Below are 27,201 nucleotides of genomic sequence, written 5' to 3'. Positions count from 1 at the left end.
TTCTTTTCAGATACTTATGTTAATATGACTATAAAGCCAGGTTTTTAATCTAATTTTCTTTGGCAAAGGTATTATGCTTGAATACTAACTTGAACTGCTCCACAGTACAGACCTGTACCTTTCCAGCAAAGTATGAGCCTTATTTCGCTTAATGTGACTGCTTTTGATTTACTTGCACCACTTAAGTTCATGTCTGGAAATTGTTCTGCTCTCTCAGACGTCGGGGAGTGTTCTATCTTACTGAACATATTATCTTTGGTCGGCTCCTACAGTTGACGTTCCTCGAGGCCGTTGGACAGCTCATACTATGGGCTGTGCCTGCCCATGACTGATCCTGGCTGTAGTCGTCGTGGTTTTCCTCCCAACTCGCTAGCTGTGTATTTTTTCCTCTGAAGACGAAGGCTGGTCAGAAACATATCAGGTCAGTGTTGGCTAACGTTAGCTCGGGCCGAGGTCACGTATTTCCGTAAACGTCCCTTTGCTGCTGATAAACCAGGAAACTGAACGTAAGGTGAATGTTGTTCAGGTAGTGTAGACGTTAAGCTACTTGAGGTGTTAGTTTAGCTAGCTAGCTAACCAGCCCTTCTCATGGTTCCAAGTGTAGGTTCGCCGTATTGCTCGGGCCTCACTGCTAACGTTACTTAGCAACTAATCACGTCTATTCTTATCCTGATAACAGAATGGGATTCATTTAAACCGGGGAGGTGACAGTACAGCAGACCAGTTGTGTATTATAGTAACATTTTACAGCAAGTTATCTGTTCAGGTGATCTCGTCTAGTTAATCTCTGAACAATTTGTTGTGCTGACTCTAAACTTGTAACAGCAGTGTGCCCTACTGGAGCTTCGGTGACATTGCGGAGACTTCTGCACTTACGGAATTTGCTTCGGTCGCTGTGCTTACGACAGTGGTCGGTCTGTTTGAACATGTGGATGTAGCTACATACCGGTATAACTCATCATAAACGGGACCTCGTCTTACCAGATACGTAGCTGCCATTGGCGTAGATGTTGCTTGCTAAGTAGCTAGTAAGGTAAGTTAGCTGATTTTTTTTACAGGCTTCACTCTGACCAGATGTGCCACCTCATCGACAGCTCTCAATCCGTTAGCTAACGTTACTGATAGAGGTGACAAGGCGAGGCAGGCTAATACGTTGGTCAGACCATAGGATAACTTGTTTAACTGTCCAGGCACACCATGTAATATTACAGTGAGGCAACTGCACAATAGTGGAGTCTTTACATTAGACAGCTGTCTGGTTTAAAGGTGTGACAGAAGGCAGTTTAACTTGTTTGGACTGACTGACATGACTCAAGCTTTGATGGTTTGCAGTCTTAGGAATTGCTAATTGCTTGAAAGTCTGACATTCCTGTGTTTGTTTTTCTGCTTGCTGTAGAGCTTCTCTTCTCTGGCCTAAAATTTGTGGGGAAGTCAGGTCATTTTACAAATTCAGTCAGTCAGTCAGTTTGCAGAAAAACTATGTTTTGTTCATACATGTCACATATTAGTCGATTTCCACCCACAGGAGTGGAAACCATTATGTATGATTTTACAGTAACTCTACATTATACACCCTAGCTGTTCCAGTTGAACAGGCTTTATTAGTTCTAGAAAGTCTGGATTTTACATTGGGACCGCAGTGGAAACTTTGACTATCCGACCATAACTTTTATTATTTCAGGTCCCGATTATGTCTGGTCACAACTAGAAGTACCAGACCTATTGACAATGAGGGTTGTAACTTGAAAACCGGTGAATCAGTATTTATTGACACTAAGGACGCAGGATGCTTCTGGCTCTTTTTCTGTGCCAGAAGCATCCTGTCCGGTTATTGCTTTTCTACACCTTCTTATGTCGGTGCTAGCAGGGGCCTATATAATCATCCCAGCAGATGTTTCCTTTAAAGGAAGAATCAGAGCTCAATTTTGTCTCTGTGATGACAAAAACAAGGGTTTAGGAGTGTGGGTTGCATTCGTGAATACAGCCTTCTGAATGCTTAAAGTCATGCCTGTTTTTGGTGTGAACTAGCTGTGTTTTACCTTATCAGGCATATGAATCGCATAAAAATGTACTGATTCCTCCCTGTATGAAGAAGAAATTAGGAGAAATGCCTACAGCAGCTAGGACAGTAAAGGGAAACCTGCTGTACTTGGTTCAATACTTTTGATGTCAATGGCTAATTTAGCCACTGAGAGACAATGTGGAATGAAAGCCCACTGGGCTGTGTAACCAATGACACCGTCCCACTGGTTAATGATTACTTGCAAGGCTAAAATTAATGTAGAGTTTCTACTGTCAGTACAAAACATACAAGCAGATTCAGATAACATCTGTATCATGAGTGGTTTTGCACTCCCTGTAGTTAGCAAAATTTGCTCTACGTTTGTAGGGTTTACATACTGTGCCCTGGACAGTAAACAACTTAACTATGTAGCAGCAATCTTTTTTTATTCTATCTGAATAAACAGCCCATACTGTTTATATCCATTGCTTGAACAGACTCTGAGCACATAAAGGGTCTGTCAATACAACACGGAAGCTGATTTTGTCTATACTGTCATTTTGAGAAGTTGAGTAAAACTCAGTTCTGTTTTTCAGGTTGCTATTTACTCATTTCTATTTGGATATTTAGAGCAGAAAAAAATCAAACCAGACTACATAGGATTTGGCTATAGCCATGTACTGAATCAGTTTAATCTCTTTAAGAATGACACTTTTTAATACATCAGCATATTAATTCCCTTTAACTTTTGCAAAACATTGGTATTTGGCTTTCTTCCTGGTTACAGATTAGAGCGAGAGTCAGAGGCAAAAGATTAACATTACTGCAGTGGGAAATTCTCCAGACTAAGTGGATCATTTTCAGCTGACTGCTTCAGCTCACCAATCAGAGCTGAAACACCCTCTTCATGCTCACAAGATGATCACAGTAAGCCCTGGTGGTGTTCAGACATCAAAATGCATATGATTTTTAGAAGCTTTTCTTGTCATATTCCACAGGTTTATGGGTTAATCAGACTAGATATTGTTAAGAGTTCCCCCTTTATTTGTTGTTCAAAATGAATTACTGAAGATTTAAGTGGTCACATATAGGCTCCTTTTGTGTGACTTTAATTTCAACCATGCAGTCAGCCTTTGTGGTGCTTTCTTTCTCTGGCCTCTTCCTGACCCGAGGCCACTAATCAGTATCATTCAAAGACACAGCGGGAGAAAACTGGAACACTGCATTTGAACTGGGTCGCAGCCCTCCGATGGCCACCCTTTATTCTCTGCTGAGACATATCTAGGAGGGTGTGTGACAGTGTGTCTTCTCGGTTGTTTTGGTGAACCTACGCGCTGTAGCTCTTAGGCCCTTTCAGGAATGAAAGGTATGTTGTGTGACACTGTTGAACAAGAATTATATTTCTACCATGCGTGAGGTCAAGTGTCTTGACTCATTTAAAATGACTCAAAGCAGTTTGACTTTGCAGGTGAGGTGAGAAGGCAATGGGTTGATTGTTTTGATATCCTATAGGTTTATTTCACTGGAAAGGACGTTCGAAGGATTTAAGAATTTGCTTGACTAACAATCAAGCACCCTCTTTAACATTCAATACATTTTTGTTGCTTTACCCCAGTATCTGCAAGCATTTGTAATTAATGATTGTGGTAATGACAGACAACAATGAAGCATTTTTTTCTTGACATTATCCACACAATTTCATATACTGTACTCTACGTGGTGTGTGGTAATAGTCCTTATATTCATAAGCACTGCTTTGATCCACTGGCAGGCAGTATGTAACAGAAAATGATTCAGATAACAATTCTAGTCACTCACTATTATTAGACCCAAAAATAAGCTCCCCTCTCCCCTGTTACACTTTTCAGTAGCTGTTGGATCATGTTGTTGACAAAGTAGCTCATCTTCACTTTAGGTTGCTTGTCTGTAGTTCACGTTTACTGATTGTGGTTGCACAATAAAGCATCAGATTTGGTGTCGTAGACTTTCTCTGCACCTGCTTTGCAGAGATCATGTTGGAAACCCTCCACTGCAATAGGCTGAGATGCTACAGATCTGAGAGTGGATTGTCCTGAAACTCAAAGCTTGTCAGTAGTTTTGCTCTGTACATACATACATATGAAAAACTATCATGATGCCAACTCAGTCATGTTGTCAAACTACTAACGACAGGGGGGGGGGCTGTGTTTGAATAGTACATTCAGCCAATCAGTTTCTGTGGTGAGGTAATCTGACAAACAGGATAATCTGCTGCTGGTGGTCTTGTTTCTACAGTAATCCTGTTTTAGAAGAAGCTGCCAACCAGATTTACACGATTTTTTTTTTTGCCAGAATGATAGATTGAGTGAGAGACTGTGTTTGTGGTACTGTGTGTTTTGTGGTCAAGGTCACAGATGATGAGCTATTCAGAAGTTCATGATGGCAGTAACAGAGACTGCATATCGGCTGGTCTTTGACAGGGTATTTTTAGGTCTAACCGTGATGTTGTGTGTGCTGAGAAGCTTGTTGTCATAACAGAAACAAAATGCCTCCATTAACAGAGCACCAAAACAAAGTCAGTGAATATGCCTTAAAGGCATATCTGTACAAACTATTTAGTAGTTCACTCTAAGTTAGATTATTGCTATCAGTGCCATCCACAGCAGAATCGGAGGCAGGAAAAGTCAGCAAATAGTACATTTGCCTGAATGATTAATAAATGGTATAGTAACATTCCTTGTTAATCAGATATTTGTGGTACTTTGAGTTAGTTAGTAAAAATATTATTGAGTCAACCTAAAATGAAGTCAAGCAGTGTTTCTTTTTATCTTTCTCTCTAAACAGGGTCCTTTTTGTGGGCAGCACTTTTTCTCCCTCCTCCCTTTTCCTGTTTTTTCTTTTTGTTTCCCATTTTTTGTTTGTTTATTTCAATCTTTTCTTTAATTTTTGTGCGGAGAGAACAACTTTGTCATCACTGAGCTGCAACCAGTTGTTTTCATGGTCTGGGGTCAGTCTGCACCCACTGACGGACACAAGGGTCTAAGACATCACAGGAGGAAACATGAGCACAGCCAAGCCCAGTGGGATCAAAGTGCCCAGCAAGATAGCTAAGCCACATGGGACCACAGCCCCCAAGACCAACCCCAGCATAGGTAAGAATCTTCCTTTTTTCCCTCTCTTGTTTTCTTTATGCCAAGCTAAACGTGGCACCACCAGGAGAAAAAGAAGTCCTGTGTAGTGGAGACTTTGGTGGATCTAACAAACCTATGTTAATTTACAGGGCTTTTGGTATTTCAGACACTTGCTTCAATCACTAGTTTATGCCAGTAAAGTTGACCACCAAAAGAAATGACATGACAGATTAGACCTACTATATTTTGTGACCATATGCAGTGTTGTAACACATCACAGAGAGAGCAATTTGTGTTTATCTTCTTGAGTTTTAATGGCTGTTTGGTGTTTCACCTAACCTTAGCAAGAAATTCGTACTGTCTACATGGAACTGTCTACCATGTAAAAACATTCTACACGTTTTAGTCTGTGGCTTGACAGTGCTTTGAGATTCCTGTATGGACTTGATTGGCTAATGAAAATTAGATGATGAAATTTAAGTGTAGAGTAGTTTGACGTGATCCTCCTCAAGGAATGCTAGGAAACTAACTGTAAAGCTTTTTTATTAGTTAGCTGAGGTTTGCAATAAGGGGCTCAAAGTCTCACATGTGAGGCAAGTGACTCTTAAGGAGATCTGGACATAACAGCTTTTACATCAGTATCTTACCAAAAATAATTACTTGTATGAGAATAGTGTTATAGTCGGCTTGTCAAAATTAAGCGGATATATATTTAGTCTATAATACTGCCACAGCAGTATTATTGCCACAGTAGAATTTACTTTTTGGGTTTGAAGACCCTCAAATGTAAGTCAAGTAAGCTAGTAAGAAGATGTATTTATACATAGGAAATATGAAACTTCCATAGTATAATCTCAACTTCCAATAAAATCACATAATATTGCAATGTTTGAACAGCATTCGTGGATTTTTCTAAACCTCTGTTCTCTTTCTCTGTCTCCTTATTTTTCAGCGGGAGCTAAAGCTGCTGCGGCCGACAAATCAGCTGCAAGTGCCAGTGGAGGAGATGGCCAGAGTGCTGGGGAGAGCTTCCAGATTGGGGAGCGAGTATGGGTGAATGGAAATAAGCCAGGCTACATACAGTTTTTGGGAGAGACACAGTTTGCCCCAGGACAGTGGGCAGGGATTGTTTTAGATGAGCCAATTGGGAAGAATGATGGGTCGGTGGCAGGGGTGCGCTACTTCCAGTGTGAACCCCTGCGCGGAATATTTACCCGCCCATCCAAGTTGTCTCGCACAGAAGGGGAGGCTAATGGAACTCAGACGGCACCGCCCTCTCGCGCTGCATCGCCCACTCCTTCAGTCGGTAGTGTAGCCTCACATACACCCACCACAAAATCAACATTACCCTCAACTACCACAGCAACCAAGAAGGCCTCCTCCACTACACCAGCTACACCATCTTCCAACCTTGCACGGACAAACAGCGAATCTGTCTCCAACCTCTCAGAGACTGGCTCAGTCAAGAAGGGGGAAAGAGAACTGAAGATGGGTGACCGTGTGTTGGTAAAGTTTATTACATTATCTAAAAGAAAAAAGATTCTTCTTCCCTGGATATTTCAGCAGAGTGACAGAACCCTAAAATTTAACTTTTGTGTCTTAAATTAGCATAATTTGGATTAACATGAACGATGCTTGTTCAGAGTCACGTGTCAAACAGAACCCACCTCTTCAGTCACCATCTGTGTGCAGTCCGTCTGGATTGATTGAATCTTGATTAGCACCTTTCTTCCTGCTTAAGCCGGCTGCATGCTTCTTGCAGTGGGCGCTACAAATATGCATGCATGCCTGCAGACCTCCACTGCATGCGTATCCAGTGCATGCCTCATGAAATACGAAACTTTAAGGTCTGTGGCTGTGCTCACTGCACACAGCTCCTTGTTGATGGTTGGCCTGATAATCATATGACCACCATATTTATAAAGACCAGAAGAACATAAAAGCAAGTAGAAAACGGCACGTGCTGTACAGTGGCAGGTCACAGCCAGTATATATAGAAGTTGAAACAAAGAATGTCACTTTTGGCTTTTCCCGCTTAAAGAAATATGCTTACCACTACCAAATTTAGTATCATGTAAGCCTTGCAGCTGTGCATTTAATTTTTTGATTTAATAATTGAAAGAAAAAAAAGTAGTTTCACATGTTGACAGGCCTGGTTCTGTTCAAACCTGTTCATGCTTGTTTCTGTTGCTTTGATGGAATTATCTCACTCAGGGTTTATTACCAGGCAAAGCTGATTATTCTTTAGGCCTCTCTTATCTGTTGAGGAGATTAAATGTTGGCTAATGTTTGGTGTTTTCTTCTCAGGTTGGTGGTACCAAGGCAGGAGTGGTACGTTTCCTTGGAGAAACAGATTTTGCCAAAGGCGAGTGGTGCGGTGTGGAATTGGATGAGCCCTTAGGAAAGAATGATGGGGCAGTGGCAGGCACAAGGTACAAAAGCTACCAGATCTGTAAATATCTTAAAGTAAAGGTGTTATACTTGCCAATAACATGTACACTATGACCTCCATTATCATGATTGTATTCCATTATCTGTTCCCAGATATTTTCAGTGTCAACCCAAGTATGGCTTATTTGCTCCAGTGCACAAAGTCACACGTATTGGCTTCCCTTCCACCACGCCAGCCAAAGCGAAAACAACAGTTCGGAAAGTAGTGGCCACACCATCAGGGCTAAAACGAAGCCCTAGTGCTTCCTCCATCAGTACCATGAGCTCTGTGGCATCCTCTGTCAGCGCCAAGCCCAGCCGCACAGGCCTGGTGAGACATGGACACGCTCAGTTACAACAGTGTCTGAAACTCATACTCATCCTTTTTGTACTTCTGTGCTTACTCACCAGGCTGGCCATGTTTGTGTTATGTTTTTTCTATAGCTGACAGAGACATCGTCGCGTTACAATCGTAAAATTTCAGGCACCACAGCTCTGCAAGAGGCACTGAAGGAGAAGCAGCAGCATATTGAGCAGCTAATGGCTGAGAGAGACATGGAGAGAGCTGAGGTTGCCAAGGCCACTGGCCATGTTGGAGAGATGGAGCAAGAAATTAGCCTGCTCAGGGATGATCAGGAGCAGGTCAGCTCACCCAGGGGTTTAGTAATAACACTCTGCATGAACCCCCTCCTCTTAAAATTAATTGACTTTTCATCTATACTGATTTTTTTTTTTTTGGTCCAATGTCAACCTTTCTGTTGAAGATGGAGACTAAGATGGACCAGTTACGTGCCTTGGTAGAAGCTGCAGACAAAGACAAAGTCGAGCTGCTAAATCAGCTGGAGGAGGAGCGTAGGTAAGGATTCCCAGAGGTGTGACTTGTCACACTCTGAAATACTGTCACCCATGACAATATGTCATCTATAATTGTTTTGATATTATGGGGTCAGTTTGTTGAGACAGAAAACAGGAAAATGACAGCTAAGGTTATAATGCTGTTATACTATCACATCTTATAAAGTCATGAGGAAAGCTCTGTGCCTGAGTTGGCTTAACCTTGGTCTTGATCATTGTAATTTAAGGTCATTAGTTCCCCAGGTATGTTGAAACAAAAAAAAGTTTAACAAGATCTTTTTTTTCCTGTTGAATAGAAAGGTGGAGGACCTTCAGTTCCGCGTAGAGGAAGCTTGCATTACCAAAGGAGACCTAGAGGTAAATGCATGACACAGATCCGCACCATTGCAAATAAAACACTTTATTGAATGTGTTTGAGAAACAAAACGTTGATTAATTCAGTAATATTAAATCAGACTGTAAGCCAGACATTTCTATTTTGTTAAATAAAAAAGTGGCATTGTTTATTCAACATTTGTCCCGCTGATTTAAGAAGAACAAAAGCAGCAGCTGCAGTCGCCCCCGATTCTGGTTCCATCTCAGGATTCCAGTTCACATAAACCTAGCTCTATGTCCATGACAATGAAGTGATTTAGTTTTTTTGTTTACATCAGTGTGTCGCTGTGGGGGCAGGTCTGATGCAATGTCAGATTTATGAGATTAACTGGCATCCCTTGTCACAGAGCTGCAGTTGAGTCCAGACTGAGCGTTTGCATGATCTCTTTACGTTAACAGTACAAGCTATCCACTGTGCAGTCTCACTGGGAATGTTTGCATGGAAAGTTTGATACGGCCTTCATCTTGCATTAGATGATGTGCTGTCAAATGCACCCAATGGTGCAGGAAGGCTCTGGCTTTGATGACAAGGCCAGGCTATGCCCACACTAGCAATAAATACATCCCCAGACCTTGTTAATAGGCATATTAATGTTGTTGTTCTTGGGTTAGCCTAGTGAAAGACTTAATGTAGAGAAATAAATAAATAATTGCAGTAAAAAAAATTTTGTTAATCTTTACCTATAATGGAGAGATTAAAAGAAAGAATGTCCTAGTTAATTATCAAAGCTATGGGGATTGTTACAAAAGGGCCTGCATTGTGTTTTTTGCCTTTACGTAACATTTTACAGTAATTTAATATAGTAGTCTCTGATTACTCATTGTCTTTTTCTCAAGTCAGTCATGTCCTCATCCCAAGTAATGACAGAGTATTGGGGCCCATTGGTATTTGTGTTCATATCTGATCAAAGGATTTGTTATTTATTCCACAGTGCTACACAGGGGACCATCTCAATTACCCTGAAGGCATCCAAGCTCAAAATAGATGTTTAAAATGAGGGCTACAGGGTTAGGATACCCATTTATCTTCTTTTTAAATGTGTATACTAACATTTTTTTACTTACTCACAACTATGGATATATTAAGAACTTGCATGCAGCTTGAAATACACCAACAAAAAACTCCAAATAGGCAAACTCAAAAATGCTTTGTCGACATTAAGCTATTGAAGGTGTACTAATGTTGTGCTATAACCCTCAGTGCCTCCCTGTTCAGTGATGTGATGTTATTGCTTCTTTTTCCTTCTCGTCCTCGTCTTTCATGTTGGTTCAGTGCTCAGCATGGAACCACTGGAGATGCTCCCTTGTCATTCCACTGCCCAGTCACAGACCTGAATTCTGTTTTCCCACTGCAACTAAAGGGGGATAACACTGAGATTAAGAATTCAAATGTAATTTTATACAAGGATAGGTGTGTCAGGCTACATTATAGTTTATACCTACTCCAACAACAAACAGTGGTTTCATAATCACATCTTTTTTGCCTCATTTATTACCTTTGAATGTGGTCTATATCAGTTAGTTAGATTTGACAGCACAGTTTGTTAGATTGTGTCCATGGAAGACATAATTTTATATGAAATGGGATAGGCTGCTGACATAACATTTAAAATTGGTGTTATTCCCCTATTTATATATATATATATTTATATGAAACTTTAGGTTAACATACACTGGGTAGCATGTAAGACTAGAAGCACAAAATTGTGCCAGAAAACACCTAATTAAGTTGCCATAAAAACCCTTAGTCATAGGACACAACACAGAAGTCAAATGGGAATCCTTTCTCTTTCTTGAGCCTGACACGCTTCTTTGTTAGTGATTGATTAATGTTAAGTCACATAACCTGCACGTGGTGGTCTGATAACTGGTGGTTTCTTATTCAATACTTACCATATACAGTGTGGACAATGGCCTTATAACCAAAGAGAGAAAGCAGTGTGTAGATTGGTAATGCTACAGGCTTTTTGAGTTTACCAGTAGAAAATCAAAATGTAATGTGGGTTTTGCTGAAAATACAATAAAATGTCTTTGTAGTGACTTTATATTGTTAAATCAATATGATAATTCAACAGAATGGTAGATATTTTCTGAATGATACAAGCCGAATTCCAGAAAAGTTGTAACACTGTGAAAACATAAATAAAACAGGATGTGATAATATGCTAATTCTTTTTGACATATGCTCAATTTAAAACAGGACAAAGACAATGTATTAGATGCTTTACCATATCAACCTCATTGATTTTTATGAATTTATGCTGATTCTGAATTTAATGCCAGCAAAACAATTCAAGCAAGTTGGGATAGGAGCAATAACTGGACTGGGAAAGTAATGGGTAATGCTCCAAAAACACCTGTTTGAAACATTTTACAGGTAAAACAGGTTCATTGGTAACGGGTGATAGTATCATAATTGTGTATGAAAGGGGCATCCTAGAAAGGCTCCGTCATTGACAAGCAAGGATGTAGCGAGGTTCACCACTTGGTGAACACATGACTTTATAAAAGATATATGTACATAGGCTCAGGAACACAGTTGTCTCTAACACAGCTTGTTAGAAAATGATTTCATTCTGTTTTTATTCACATGTTACAGAGTGTCCCAACTTTTTTGGTATCGGGGATGCATAATGCTGTGACTTCATGTTAAAGAACTAATTATAGAGGACAGGAAACAACCATCACTGCTTTCTCTCCATGATGTGGTGAAGTCATTTTACTTAAATTTACTTGCTGGTTTGACACACATTATCCAAATTTCTCTGTATCATAACAATCAATGTGCTTTGTTCACCAGGTGTCAATTTTGCATGATTACTTCTAAACTGCCTCATCGACATACTCTTCCTGCTCATCCATAACACATGCCCCCTCGTATGCTGCTCGTCTTGTATTCCCCACCATTCTTTCACAAAGTTCCCTGTGTGCAGCTGTTTATGGCACAGCCTGAGAGTTCTGCATGGGGTCTTCCTATTTCCACTCATCCACCACTCCCCACCCCCACACAACACTCTTTCCCCAATATCATACACAAAGACACACACATACATACATGCACACCATCACCATTATCATTGTCCAAACCCCTCCATCCTCTCTCCTGTCTCCCTCCCTCTCTGTCTGTGTTGGGCTGGCATGTGATGGTGGCACTGGTGTGTTCTCTTCCTCTCCCCCTTGTTTACTAACAGACGCAGACCAGACTGGAGCATGCCCACATTAAGGAGCTTGAACAGAGCCTGCTCTTTGAAAAGACCAAAGCTGAGAAACTCCAAAGAGAGTTAGAAGACACTAGGGTAATGAATTCTGCTCTGCAGTGTGCTGCGCTGGAATTGAGGGCCTGGGCCAAAAAATAGCAGGGTACAAAGAGGTGCCGAGCAGTAACAGGAGCTTTGCTTTGTATGGGCTTGTGGTGAATTAACCCCACAAATGCATTTTCTGGGCTTCACAAAAGAAAAGGAATACACCTGCTTTTACAGCAAACAAATAAACTAATACGTATATTAGATTTATTTAATGCTCAAATCAGTCCATCCTCTGTAAAGTTAGATTTACAAATTCAACGTCCTACATTGTGGCATTAGCTACAAATTAATTTTGTAACCATTTTTTGAAATATTAACTTCCCTCACATTTAAATTGATCCACTCTATATTCCTTTACGTTAAAAATTTGAAATTTCTGTTCTGACTCAAAAAAATAACCACATGCATCTCTCAGCTTTCTTGAGTGACAACTCTTTTACTTGTACTATTTTTCCAATAAGACACCCAGCGTGAACTCACTCTTGCTTTACTAGTATCACTGCTTAACCAGACAGACAAACGTTTCCCTGTCCCAGCTAATCATTTTCTCAGTTATCCTATGTTCTACTTCCCCAGTCCTTCCCAGCATCCATTTGTCCTGCTTATTTGGTGTCCCTGCGTTTTGCTAGTCTAAAACCCGCTCCACCTCCCCGACAATGCATCCTTGTGTTGCCCTAGGGTATTTTAGCCACAAGGGATGTCAGGAAAAATATTATTTTATAGTGACACGAGGATGAGGGCCATAGTTTCTCCGAGTTCTCTTTTGACAGTTATTTCATCAAGAAATAAATGTTGATTTTAATGAAATGATTCACCTGTCTCAGCCAGGCTATTAAATATCAAGTGGAAGCAGCAAAAAGAGATGCATGTTTGAGAACATCGGAATAAATAATAGATTTAGAACATAGCTGGATTGACAAAGAAACAATGGAACATGTCAATGCTCCCTGGGGGTTTTTCTTAGTCAATACCTTTCCTAATACATTACATCAATAATAGCAGTAATCAGTGATTAAGAGTTTTAGTTAAATGGATAGTGGGAAATGTGTACACACTGCGATAGCTCCATACATGCTTTCAGTGTTCACTTCCATTATTTGGGCCACACCCCTTATAGCCACAAGAGGTCAGTATAACACCCTTGTTTGGTATCAATGGTTTTTAATGCCCTTCTCATTAAGCAAGCAACCCGTTTGTAAGAAAACATTGAGTTTTATTATTATGTGTGTATGTGTTGTGTTATCTATTATTGCAATTTATCACTTTTTCAAATTTTCAGTAACTGTATAGCATGATCAAGTCTCTAACACACTTTTGAACACTGTGGTTCTGTATGTCAGATTGGAACTCATTTTTGATTTTAAGATTTCTGATTTTAAAGGTTGCTACTGTGTCAGAAAGATCCCGTATAATGGAGCTTGAGAGGGACCTTTCGCTGCGAACTAGAGAGGTAGCTGACCTGCAGCTGCGCCTTGGGACTCAGCAGGGCTCTGAGGACTCCAACTCTACTATGTCTCCCCTTTTGGAAGAGATAAACTCTCTGAGGGATCAGTTGACTTCCCAAGAAGCTACACAGCAAGAAGAACTTGCAAAATACAAGGAGAAGCTACAAGCTCAAGAGAAGACCCACAGTGAGGCAGTTGCCCAGCTTCAGGCTACATCTGTAAGGCTCTCTGGTGACAACGAACAGATGCAGATGCGCTTGAGCCAGGCTGAGAAAGAAAATGCTGACATTATTGAACTCTGGCATTCCAAGTTGGAGTCTGCCATTGCCTCTCATCAGCAAGCCATGGAGGAGCTGAAGGTATCCTTTAGTAAAGGTGTAGGTGCCCAGGCTGAAGAACTTGTCGAAACCAAAAGTGCACTAGAGAGGCTGAAGTTGGAGCACAAGTTGGCTCTAGAGGAGGCTGTATCCAAACATGAAGCCGACGCCACAGTTTGGACTCGGGAGACACAGGCATTGAAGGCACAGCTGTTGTCTTTGACTGAGGACAAGGAACGACTGGAGGAGTCGCTACGGTCCAGTGTTGAAAAAGCAGAGGAGCAGCACCTTGTGGAGATGGAGGATGCTCTTGGAAAGCTTCATGCTGCCGAACTTCGGGTAAAGGAGCTTGAGGAGAAAGAATCAGTGTTGGCACAACAGGCCCAAGACAAGGACAGAGAAACCAAAGAGCAGATGGCAGAAATGGTGGCTCTCCGGAGCCATGTAGCACAAGGTAACCAGGAGCTTGTAACCCTGAAGAGTCAATTAGAGGTGGTTCAGAGCCAAGGAAACAACCAGGGTGCTAAGGTGGGTTCTTATTCACCTCCTGCCCATTTAGATATTCCATTTTCAGTGTGTCTCACACAATAGGTTAGTCAGCCATTGTCTTGTTAATGTTTTGTTTTTATATTTCTTTTCTGTTTCCTTTTGCTCTTTTGTCCACTGTATTTTTTTTCTTGACCTGTGTTACAGGTTAGTGAATTGAGCTCTCAGTTGGAGGACCGACAGCAGGAAATCCTCTCTTTACAGCAGAGTCTGAGCACCGTGCAGCAGGAGAAGGACTCCCTGGAACAGGAGCTTGGAGGCCTGGTGAGGCTTGTGGCTAATTTTGGGCATTACAGTACCTCTTGGGTGTTTGGATTGAAGTCACTCGTCTTTTTCACATTCAGTACCTTTGATAAACAAACTAATTGCATAACTGTTTCTAAAAGACCTTAATCATGTCTTTGGTATTTCTCTACTGCAATTTCTTGTTACTTATCGGCCAATCCACAGATGCTCATATATATTCACTGAGCTAAAATGAACTAAAATATTTGGTCTTCCAATCTAACAGTTAATAAACATAATTTAAATGCGGTAGAAACCACAAAAATCTTAAACAAAATTCCTGAAATTATTAAATTATAAATATGTCTGTTGCAGAAAAATCATTTTAAAAATTATGCAAAAAAGTATTTTTCTCCCACAGAAAGAAAAGTTGTCTGAAAGCACAGATGAGCAGACAAAATCAGCAAAAACTATGCAAGGTAAATAATGTGACCAACTTTTCTTTCAGTCATTGTTCAGTTAGACAAATGTTTTTCCTACCACCTTTTTCCTAAAACGGAACTTTTTTCTTTTTGCAGAAACACTTGAGAAGCTCAGTAAGAAGGAAGAGCAGTGCACATCCCTGACCACAGAATCAGAGTCTTTAAGAAGTCAACTTGCTGGTGAGAATATTTGAACTGCATTCTTTTATGGCAGTGTTTTTTTTTTGTTTTTTTTTTCATGTAGCATGCTTTCTTATTGAATAGTAACCTTAACACCTATGAACAAACTTGCCTTTACTCAGGGCTGGAAAGGAGGCTGAAGGCTGCAGATGAAAAGCTTGAGCAACTTTCAAAGGACAAAAGCAAGTTGGAAAATGATATTTCAGACATGATGAAGGCATCCGGTGATAGTTCAGTACAGCTGACCAAAATGAATGAAGACCTCATACAGAAAGAAAGGTACTGCACTTAATTATTCCTTGCTCCTATATTACTTCATTACTGTACATAAAAACAAATAAAACCAATCATGCCAAAAGTCATGCCATGTTATAATAGATATGCAAATCTTATCTTATTCCATGCTGTAGTTTATTTATTTTTAAGTTATCCCAATTGTCACTGAACATCTTCGTCAAATGTCCTTTTTTTCTGTCTTCACTCAGGAGGCTTGAGGAGTTACAGAGTCAGTTAGCAGAAGAGAAGGAGAAGGTGGCACACTTGAATGAACAGCTTCAGCAGCAACAGTCCCACAAAGAACAGGAGCTGAAAGAGACCAGAGATACACATCAGTCTCAAATAAGTAGCCTTCAGGAGAAGATTGTTAACTTGGTTAGTGTTGTATGGCAGTTCCAAAATAATGTTTACATTTGAGAATTATATGTTGGATACTTCAACACTAAGAAATAGTTATATAGACATTAAAAATGTGTAATATCTTAAACCGGTTTCATATTAGGGTGTCATTCAGTCACTGGCTGCCTCGAATCAAATAAATTCTTAAATATGATCACTTAACGCCTTTCTCATTTCCTGTTTTCTAGGAGAAGACTGTTAAACAGGGCGAGACCACGGTTGAGCAGCTGAAAGCCTCACAAGAGAAATCCTTGTCTCAGACCTCCGAGCTCCATGTGAAGGAGCGTGAGGTGCTGCAGAGTCAGGTTGACAAGTTGAAGCAGGACCTCTCTTCCTCCAAGGACAAGACCCAGGAGCTGGAGAAATTGGTAACTGAGTTGCAGCCATACAAGGAACAGGCTCAGGTAAGCACAAACCCTCAAAGGTACAGATACATTCATCAAATCAGTGCATTTCCTTTCCTTTCTGCAAGGAACTTGTTTATTGTAAGAAGCTTCTTTATGTATATTTGATTTTACTCGGTCTCAGTTATTATTCGGTCATTCAAAATCATGACTTTTACTTTTTAAATGAAGATTTCATTCATCATTAAAGGTGATGTTTTTGACATCGCTTTTCATGATGTGTCAGACACCATTCAGATGTTGCACCAGTTTAAACACTGAAAGAGACTGTGAAACCAAGCTATCAACAAAGAGAGAGATCGTGGGAGACTATATGGAACTGTGTAGGAATTTTTGTCTTCATTTAACATCAGTGATTAATTTATATTATCAATAACATCTTTACTCTTAATTATCATCATACAGATTAGTTTTGATAAGTTACTCTTTTCTCCCTGACATTAAGGCTAATAACCTCTTTTTTATATTCATCTTAGCTCTATATTGGATGATGCCATGGGTTATATGCTTGCAGGGGTACATCTGGTAAAATTATGTCTTCAGTATATTTTAAGACAGTTTCTGATTATTGGAAAAGTCAAAGAAGAACTGGTTTTGTTCTGGCTGCTAAATGGATATTTATGCACTGGGTAGGAATGCTATATGTTTAGCTACACTCTAGCATAGCTAAATTTATTTAAGCGATAACCCCTTTTGCTATGTACCCCTGCTAGCATTGTTTAGTAACCTTTCATTTAAGTAGAACATTTTCACTTCCTAAGAAAAAGTGTGTTTTTCGTGTATATTTCTACATCATGGGAGGCACTGACATTTACAACATTGGCTGATACAGTATATGTTTTCTTTATTTGTTATCAATTTAATAATGATGCACATAGAAAATACTTGTGCAATGTCAATCCACATAATAATTCAAGTAAGTGATTGTATTCATACACTCTGGTAGCCAGTCTTTGTTTATATGCCAGTCAAATTTTATGGCATCTGTGTTATCAATACATTTATTTAAAGTAAGGGCTGAAGTGAAAATGTTCCACCTTATATTTTTGAAAATCATTGTGGTATAAGTTGTGGTGTGATCTTTGCCATTTTTGATGCTTCTGCAGCTTAACCTTTCCAATTGCATATCACTTATGTCCATATCTGCTTGGTTTATTTTTGGATTCATCTTACTTTTCTCTTTGTACATATATTCCCCTCCTTTTTTTTCTTTCAACTTCATTTTCCCAGTGTCTTTCTGCTGAGCTTGACTCCTACAAGCATGATGTTGAACATTTGTCCAAAAAACTGGAAAAGCAGAATCTAGATCTGGAAAATATGTGTAAGGAAAGTAAGGATGCTAAGACTGAGAAAGGCAAATTGGAGAAACAGCTTTCAGATGTGCAGACTAAGGTCTCTGCCCTTGAGATTGGTCACCAGGAGCTTTCAGTCCAGAATGAAGAACTGCTAATAGCCAGAGATAAGCTTTCAAAAAATCTTGAGGAACTACTTGCCAACAGCAAGCGCTCAGATGAAGAAAATATTTCACTGAACAAGGAGCTGGAGAAGCTCAGAGACTTTCTTCAGGAAGTACAGACTGAAAACAAAAACCTCAAGCATGCTAAAGATGAACAGCAAGTCCAAATTGAGGACCTTCAAAGACAAAATGCAGAGAAGAATGACTCGCTCTTGAAGCATCAGCAGGACCTACAGCAAATTGAGGCAAAAAAGAAGCAACTAATTGAGGATTATGAAAATGTCTGCAAAGAGAGGAACCGACTTGAAGACGACCTGAATGAGACCAGGTCAAAGCTCACATGTGAGAACGATAATCTAATTTTAGAGAGAGATTCTGCTAGAAATGCCAAAAAATCTCTTGATGCTAAAAATGCTGATTTGCAGGCAAAACTTAAATCCTTGAACTTAGAAAAAGAAGACCTTACAATGAAGAATACCCAGCTGCAGGCCCTCACAGAAACATTGACAAAAGAGAAGGTGGAGATGTCCTCTGAAATCAGTGACGCTGTGATGGATAAAAAAAGCCTTGAGACAGTGAAGGAAGATCTCCAGAATAAGCTCAGCATTACAAAGAAAGACTTGGAGAGCTCTGTCCGTGAATGTGAAGAACTTAAGGCCTCAAAAACTAGCCTGGCTCAGATGCTTGAAGAGTTCAAGACAAGCAATCAGGTGACAGATTCTGAGAGGCTTCACCTTCTGCAGGAGAAAGAAGACTTACTTGCAATCCAAAGAAGAATCTGTAATGAGAAAGAGGAGCTCCTCAGAGAGATGAATGAATTAAAGGAGAAGCTTCAAGTTTCAGCAGAACAACTGTCTCAGTCCAATCAGAAATTTAAAGATGCATTATCGTCTTTTGACCAAGAGAAGCAAACATTTCGCCTTCAGAATTCTGAAACTGAGATGGCTCTTCATGCCGTGAGAAAAGAAAAGATGAGCCTGGAATCAGCACTAGAGCAGCAGAAAATGGATTATGAGCGTTTGGCAGGGGAGAAGGGAGAATTAGAGGAGAAGCACGCAAAAGCGATGTCTGAGAAAAATGTTCTGTCTGTTGAGCGCGATAAGCTAGCTTGTGATATCCGAACAACTAAGGAGCAGTTGGATAGTTACTCCAGAGACAATGCTGTCTATATTCAAGAGAAGTCTCATTTAACAACAATTGTAGAGGAAAACAAACGCCAAAAAGACGAGATTGAAGCAGAGATGACCTCTTTGAAACGAGAAAAGGCTGGCCTACAAAATGAACTGCAGAAACGTAATTCTGATTTTGAAATTCTAGAAAAGAGCAACACTGAACTTCTTCAAGAGCATAGTAAACTGAAAATGAATTTTGAGAAAGGCAATTTAGAATTTGATGAACAGATTGATAACTTTACAAAAGATTGTCAGCGTCTGCAATTGTTGCAGGCTGTGGCTGACGAAAAGGTGCTGTCCTTGCAGAAAGAAACCCAGGAGCTGCTTCAGGAGATCCAGGAATTAAAATGTAAGATTGAATCAATGTCAGAGGCCAAGCACCTACTTGAGACCCAGTTACAGGCTGAATCCTGTGAACGGAATAAAGCAATATGTGAAAAGGATGGTCTTTCCAAACAAATTGAGGAGCTCCAGAAAACGTTATCCAAAGTTATGCAAGAAAATAAAGAAATTTCTTCTAACCTTAAGAGCGTTGATGAGCAAAGTAAGTCTTCTTTGATGGATATGGAGGCTTTAAAAACACAACTGACGCAGCGAGAGCAAGAAACTAGTCAGTTGACAGAAGATAAAGAACAGCTATTATCTAAGCTTGAAGAAATGAGCAAACAAATGACCTTGCTGACCACAGAGAAGACGGACCTTTTAGCTGGACAGTGTAAATTGGAGCAGGACATTTCTTCTCTCCACACAAGCCAAGAAAATTGGCTCTCAGAACAGTCAAGACTCCTTGGAGAGATAGACAAGTTGCACACTAGCCAGAAACAACTAGAGGCTGAAGTCAAGGGCCTACAGTCTGATAAAGAACTTTTGGAAAAGCAGTACAAGAATGCTGTTGTGGAGGTATCTGCTTCTGCCATTGTGAAAGAAGAGATAACCTCCAGCATCTCAAGTCTAACAGCTCAGAAGGATGCCCTGCAGGTGGAGAGGGATGAAGCTATCCAGCAACTCAGGCAGCTCGAGTCCCAACTAAAAAATACCATTTCTAAGCAGCTTGAGGTATTCCTCCTCCAGTAGTAATCACTGTCACACGTACCTTAGAGTGGCTGGGGCTATGTCACCTACTCACTGCATGCTTGCTGGTTTTATTCCCTTTCCCCTCTCCTTTTATTTTCGTGCCTAACTTTCATCTTCCATTTACTAACTGCCGTTATTTACCCTTAGCTCCCAGCCTTTGCCTGTGGGCTTATAACGTGATCTAACATGAGGCAAAATCCTTCTGGGTTTCATGATTATGTAGGTCTATGGTGATCTTTATCACACTCACCACCATCTGATGGTGTTTCATATCTCATTTGATTGTATAATTAATGTTAATAGACTTTCTTATAAAAAGGTAGGTGTGGGGATTTCTCAATATATTGCTTTGAAATTAGTTTTCATCATATATATGAATGCAAAAATCTTAGAGATTGTAGCCCCAATAATCTTTGTCTCACACAAAACATAAGTGAATATGTAGTCAGTATCCGTTCTGAGGCCACAGGTTTTAGAGTACTAATAATTTTCCTCCTTAGTATGATCCCTTGTTAATTATCAACCAGAATATACTTGAAAAATGGAAAATTGCAGCAAACTGAAAATTGAATAATTGACTCAAAATCAGTAATTACATTGGCTAACTCATTAAGCATGCGGAAAAAAATAAAAATAATATTAAAATCATTGGTTGAAGTCAAATGATGCATTATGAATAAATTCATCACTGACCTGCAAATTTCTTATTCTGGTTGGTGGTTGGTTGAGGTCATTACGTGTTGATGTCAACCAACCATTTGCCGCTCTTGATTTGAAACGCTGTTCTAAGTAAATATCCTGCTCATGCACCGTTTAGGCTACAGAGGCCTCTGGCAAGACTGCTGAGGCTCTCGAACAGCTGACAAAAGAGAAAGCCAGTTTGATACAGGAGAAGAACGAAGCCCAATCATTGCTGGAAGAGCTCCAGAGCTCCAAGCAGGAGATGGAGACCCAGGTAAGAAATGTGTCTTTGTATAGGAAATGATCATGTGTTCCATGTTGAGGTTGCTCTTTCATCAAGCAAAATATGTGAGAGAAATGGAAGTAAGTGAAATATTCGGTGCGTGTGTCTTATAGCTGCAACAATAAATATATTTGTCATTATTGTTTTTAGCTTAAAAAAATGAGGGAAGAGAATTCCAAGTACCAAGAAGACCTGAATGTATCCAAAGAACAGCTTTGCACAGAAACTCAGAGGAATAAGAGTCTGTGCCAGGAAATGTGAGTCGATACTTAATTTTGGCTCCTGGATTAATTTGTTGTATACATCAGTTGTAGGAATTTCTGGATAATTTTAACTTTTGTATTTTTTCAGTGAGGAGCTTAAAGAAGTAGATTCTGTGAAGACGCAGTCCTTGCAGATGCTGCAAGATGAGAACAACAAGCTCACTCAGGAGCTTGATAACAGTCACAAAGGCCAGAGTGATCTTGTGAAGGTGCAACACTTAATCTTTATTTTAAAAAATGTTACATTAACTTACAAGCATCAGAACATTTATGTTTCAACTATTGATCTGTTGACTGTGAATGGATTTGAACTATGTTTTTTTTCCTAGCTCAAGGATGAGCACTCAAAACTCAAAAAACAGTTGAAAGAGTTTAAGCAAAGGTAAGAGAATACACTATAATTTTGTGAGAAATCAGTTTCTCAGATCTCTGCAATTTCTAGAAAAAATTTAAAGCCTGATATTTAATGCTGTTCTTTTCCTTCGAAGCCTGCCAAATAATGCCTTCAGGTACTTCACACTTTAATATCATGTGATGTCAGTCATCATCATGTTATAATACAAATATATTAACCACAGATGTGTAGGCAGATCATTAGGAAAAGGCAAGGTATGGTCACATTAAGCTTCTATTCAGTAAAAATTTCTCACACTAACCCCCCAAAAAAGGGCTTGATGTTTCTGGGTAATGCATAAATATTGGGCACAGCAATTACAAAGTATAAACAGTGTATGAGAGTGATGCTACAGTTTGTAGTCTGGTAGCGTAATAATGTACTAAAATTGATAAAGAAACAAGCTAGAATAATAATTTCTCAATTTCCAAACTCAGCGCAGCAGAACAATAGCAGTGTGTTTTTGACAGCCACGTACATCTGCGCAGTCAGAGAACAACCATGATGAATTCGCCGGATTCGACTGGAGATTGCTTCTAAGATTGAAATGCATACTTAATGCTGTCGTACAGGCTTCAATAGAAGTGAACAGGAAGCAGGGCAAATATTTCTAGGACAGAAGTGTAATGTGGCCAAGTCATTTTCCTTTGTTATGGTTTGTTTTTGTTGCCTGTTTTTTTGCTATTGTGCTCTACCACCTACTTTATTTCCACAGTCAACACAACGACCATACAAAGATTCTACCAAATATTTTGACCCTACAATTGCCAGAGAAGAAATGCCTTGTAGTTTTCTGAATATCCCCTCTAATTTCTGAAATATCTTTAGTGGCCCCAAATCTCACGCAAATAGTTTTAAATTTGGAAATCTGCTGAGGAAAAATGATAAAATGCGACCAGTTGTTATCTGTTACAGTGATTGTGTACTCTACCTCTGAGATTAAGTTGCTATTGTGTTTTTGATAGTGAGAGCACCTTGAAGGAGCAGTATGAGAAGGAGAAGGCCACTCTTCAACAGTCCATCCATAAAAACAGTGCCTTAATTTCAGAAAAGGACCAGCAGGTGGAAAACCTGAAGAGCGAGGTAAGAATCGAATGCATGATGGTTCTCTCTTAGAGTCAGTGGGTATGGCAGCGTAATGACACAACTGTTGAGTTTACACAAAATTAATTCAAGCAGGTTAAGATTTTGGAGCATGCAATGACAGATTGCAGCACAAAAAGATTTACAAGAGCAAAGTTTGACTTCTTTTTATTCACCCTCACGTCAAAATCACCTCACTTGTAGCATCATTAACAAAAAAAAAAAACTGAACCTTTTTAGGGACACTTCCTATATTTCAGAGTCTAACAGAATGTCACTTCTAGGCCAGGTTTCATTTTGAGTGTGTATTCAAATGATTCTCCAAACCTCCTAACCTGTTAGTAGAGCTTTGAATGTTGTGAGCAAAAAGGCCTTGTTGCTAATGCAAACCTAGTGCTTCATTTCTGTTCTTATTATTGTTGTTATTATCGTTGTTATTATTATTAGTAGTAGTAGTAGTAGCAGTATATTATATTTTGTCCTAACATTTTTTCTAATATTGAATATCATGGGTTGTGTTCTTCACAGCTGGCTGTACTGCATGGGGAAAGTGCCTCAGTTCAGACACTGCAGGGTACAATTCAGGCCTTGGAGCGGGACAAGGCCGATCTACTGGAGCGTGTTCAGAGACTGGAGAAGGACCTGGCTGCCGGGCCTGACACCATTAACAAGTCCTCAGGTAAGAGTGGGCTTAACTCATGACCACAACTAATATATATGGTAGCACTAAGGTCAGTTCACTATTAGGTGAATGAATGAAAACAAGATTATGTAGTCTACTTCTTCATTCCAGGTGATGCAGTTTTGGACCAACTAAGGGAGGATAAGGAGACTGCAGAGAGTCAGGTGTGTATGTCTTGTCTCTCATCCTGAATAATATCAATCATAGTGCCCGGATAGGTTGAGGGCTTTTGCCTTTCATACATTTGATGTAAAGATATTTCCCTACCCTGGCCCATAGAATTTTCTGGTTTGACATTAAGTTGGCCATTTACATTTTCATCATATTTGGGGCAGTTGTATGGAAAAGGTCTTACTGAATGTTGTGTGAAATGACTGTGCTGCTTACTCAGACATTTACTAACAAATACTACTTCTGATTGAGCAGTAGACTCTGAATTTTACAGTTTACTGTTGACTCATGTAGCTGTTACAGTATAATGTTTTACAGAGGTGAAATGCATGTAAATTGATCTGATCTTTCTTCAAAAGCATTGAGCCATCATTCAGTGACTGACCTGACTCATGAATCAGTATCATGGTTGTGTTGGAGCATTTCCCCCAACAGTGATGGGATGATCGTGTGTGTCATCATTCTCAGAACCTTCTCACTTTTAACGTCCAGCCTCTGTTTATTGTAAAATGTTATACTGTACCATCTCTGTCAGTGGTGATTTGAGTGTGTGGTCTGGCAGTAAGTGGGTGCTAATTTGAATCTCAATTTTTTTCTTTCTCTTTCTTAAATCCCAACTCCTCTGCCCTGTCTCTGATGTTGGCAATGCAACACCACCATCAGGCAGCGGTTTGTTAATGTTTTTCATCAGCTTCACTTGTGCATGTTTGTCTGTCACTGTCACTTTGGCTCTTATGTTTCGTCCAGTGGATCACATTATAGTTGGTGTCAAAACAAACTGTCTTCCAAAGACGAATCAAGCTTGGTTTCTCAACATCTTCGGCATTCATTAAGCTGTCTCTTAATATTCCCATGGAAAATTGTAATTATCATACATGCTTATCAGACATCAGATCTGTTACAGAGAACTTTTACTCAGTAAGACACTCATCATAAGTGGGTTTTTACTGACTCTCTCAGTGACTCATTCCAAACTTAAATTTTTCTTTGGCTGACAACTCACACTGGCTATTCATCATCGTGTTAAAGATTGGGCTCATTATTTGTGGGACATGGCAAGGCATAGTTACTGTCTTACCATCCATAGTCCTTGTCATAGGATTAAGGCAAAGTCTTGGCACATAATTCAGTGATCAGATTCACAGAAAGACCCTATATCAATTTTTAAAAGTTATATGGTGGAAGAAAATTTGTTGATGGATAATAATCACTCTTCAGCAGCAGCATTGATGCTACTGTCGTGTATCTCCTTGACAGATTGAGTTCCTGAATTCAGTCATCGTTGACCTCCAGAGGAAGAATGAGGAACTTAAGGACAAATTAGAGAAGCTGGCAGCTGCTGCTCTCAATGGGAATAATCCAAGTGAAATGGATAATTATGATAGGTAAGTCCCATTCATAGCAGACTTACTCGATGGTAATGTCAGCAGAATGGCAGTACAACTCAGATTTCTTTTCCATTACTGGATAGTTATTTACATATGGAGCTGCCTTCTTTTTCTCTGTAGCCGTGACAAGGAACCCGTGAAGAAGAAGCCTCCCCCAAGGCTGTTCTGTGACATCTGTGATTGCTTCGACCTCCATGACACAGAGGACTGTCCCACACAGATGCAGATGCCCGACTCCCCTCCACACACCACCTACCATGGCAATAAGGGCGAAGAACGGCCCTACTGCGACATCTGTGAGGTCTTTGGCCACTGGACCGAATCCTGTAATGATGACCAGACCTTTTGAAGCCTATATCACCTTTGTTCGCACAATCACTATTTTTGCACATCCTGTTAGATTATGCGGTGCTTTTGGGGTTTTGGTTTGTATGTGTGCATTTCGTGTGCTTGTTTTTGCCAAGCGTCTTTATTGTCCACGCCAGTCCTTAAGCGCTCTTAATGGAGAATGGTCTTCTCAGAATCTCTCTCCAAAAATACCAACATCCAGAAAAATAACATACAGTAGTTAACAATTTGTAATTGTAAATTTGGACTTTGGAGGAAAAAATGGTTGATATCTTGGGTTTGTATGTGTGAGAAGATGTAGGTGGATATATCATTGTGGGAGAAGGGATGGTCTTCTTCAAATCATTTAATTTATCAGTATCCTAACATTGTTTGCACAGCTTGTTGGGGGATTACAAAGATAATATAGTATCATTAAAGCTGTAAATTATTTGATTGAAAAACAAATGTCAGTTGTTGCAAAAATCAGTGAGCTATAGTTTATTTTTTTATGCCTGGAAATACTATGTACTCTTTAGAGGTTTGATAGTATGTGTGTAATTTTGTGAGGGGTAATCACAGGGAGAGATTTGTTTGCTCTTGCCTGGATTGGCACAGTGAAACCCAGTGCTGTTTGGCTTTAATATGAACTTTTTTATGCTCTTCATGAAGGAACTGCTGGATGATGATGTAAGAAAGCAGCAGTGAAACTTCAAGCACTTCACACTTACTGTAATCCCTTAGTTCCAGTGAAAGGGCCTTTCCAAAAAGTTTCTTTTCAATTAAAAGAATTTCTGTATGAAACAATGAAATACTAGGCATTTCTCAAAAAAATGTTTTGAATATCTGTATAATAAAAGAAATTTATGTATGACTTAAAAATCAAACATCTCTGTGTTTATGAATGCACAAGGTGCAGTCTCTGTGAATTGTGCTTGTACCCTGTACTTTTAAGTAAAGGCAAGTACATGCACACAATACACCACATATGGCAACTATGTATACAGAGCCCCAGAAACCAACCAAACCTCCTACTGCCTCTGCCAGGTTTGATGCATTTCAGTTTGTGGTCATTAAAAAGAAAATAAGTTAAGAGTATGTACCATGTAAGCACAGTATTACATTTTTAAGGCCTAATCTAAGACCCACCTTAAACCCCATTTATTTTCAGGTGGTGATGTTCTGAAGTGTTGTATATTTCTATGCAAATCTGCAATCAACGAGATTCCCACAAACCACCTGGAGCATTTAGGGCCACTGGGGGTTAAAGTCCCCTTGACAGTTCTTCAATTTGCCTGTTCAGTAATTCAGTATTTCCAAGACATTAAGCACGAATCACATTGAATTCACAATAAAGACCAGAGACAGATTAAACATAAAATATGAAGTAGTTCACACTCTCATAAATGCGATAAGGGAAGTTCAATAACATGTTTTTGACTACTTGGGTGCATGTCCAGAGTGGACCTCCATGTCTGTTCAGCTTGCTGCAGTTCTCTCCTTGTAATAACATTATCTTGAGAGTCCCCTCAGTAAATTTATCTCTATCACATGTGAAGAACTTTAATATTTAGCATGCACTATGACGTTAAACAACTTTGTGGTTTCAGATAGGACCACAGCCAGGTTAAGTATTTTTAGTAGGAATTCATTCATCATTAGTTGTCATCAAATCAGTCAGACCATGCTACTTGGTTTGTTCAGGTGACCTAAACGCTACCATAAGGTGGAAACAAATATCCTTCAGACTGCTTGTTGCCAAACTTTGCTTTTTGTTGTTTTTAATTGACATTTACATAATTTCTGAAGTGGAAGCAAAAAGTATAAAAGCTACTCTACTTTCAGTTAAGTCCTTAAATTTGACACGCAATTCAAC

The 27,201-nt window shown here is 39.6% G+C and overlaps 1 protein-coding gene across 3 annotated transcripts; it reads left to right on the top strand.

The window, feature by feature from the left end:
• Window positions 1–309: 309 nt before the first annotated feature.
• On the top strand, window positions 310–26,205 carry clip1a (CAP-GLY domain containing linker protein 1a). 3 transcript variants are annotated; one of them, XM_041936313.1, is made up of 25 exons: window positions 310–421; window positions 4,826–5,133; window positions 6,065–6,618; window positions 7,420–7,544; window positions 7,657–7,873; window positions 7,987–8,184; window positions 8,307–8,398; window positions 8,694–8,754; window positions 11,964–12,068; window positions 13,459–14,367; window positions 14,533–14,649; window positions 15,032–15,089; window positions 15,189–15,272; window positions 15,395–15,551; window positions 15,758–15,923; window positions 16,136–16,351; window positions 20,871–21,008; window positions 21,168–21,274; window positions 21,369–21,489; window positions 21,610–21,662; window positions 22,640–22,757; window positions 23,286–23,436; window positions 23,551–23,603; window positions 24,868–24,995; window positions 25,119–26,205. In XM_041936313.1, exons 2-25 carry the CDS (start codon window positions 5,043–5,045, stop codon window positions 25,345–25,347), a joined length of 4,248 nt encoding a protein of 1,415 aa, XP_041792247.1. In that variant the 5' UTR covers window positions 310–421; window positions 4,826–5,042; the 3' UTR covers window positions 25,348–26,205. The 3 variants fall into 3 exon arrangements, with proteins under 3 accessions (XP_041792247.1, XP_041792248.1, XP_041792249.1); XM_041936314.1 differs by lacking the exon at window positions 11,964–12,068; XM_041936315.1 differs by lacking the exons at window positions 310–421; window positions 4,826–5,133; window positions 6,065–6,618; ... (11 more) ...; window positions 15,758–15,923; window positions 16,136–16,351 and adding an exon at window positions 16,374–20,035.
• Window positions 26,206–27,201: the final 996 nt, after the last annotated feature.

This window comes from Chelmon rostratus, chromosome 5 (genome assembly GCF_017976325.1).
Source record: "Chelmon rostratus isolate fCheRos1 chromosome 5, fCheRos1.pri, whole genome shotgun sequence".
NCBI lineage: Eukaryota > Metazoa > Chordata > Actinopteri > Chaetodontiformes > Chaetodontidae > Chelmon > Chelmon rostratus.
The sequence above is the reverse complement of the archived record's forward strand: the minus strand, read 5'-3'. Positions and strand labels throughout refer to the sequence as shown.

Bases quoted from the DNA above. Each gene is read 5' to 3' on its own strand.
- clip1a (XM_041936313.1), top strand. From the start codon at position 5,043: ATGAGCACAGCCAAGCCCAGTGGGATCAAAGTGCCCAGCAAGATAGCT. The intron at 15,552-15,757 runs GTACTGCACTTA...GTCTTCACTCAG, and splicing joins GACCTCATACAGAAAGAAAG to GAGGCTTGAGGAGTTACAGA. The intron at 22,758-23,285 runs GTAAGAATCGAA...TGTTCTTCACAG, and splicing joins TGGAAAACCTGAAGAGCGAG to CTGGCTGTACTGCATGGGGA.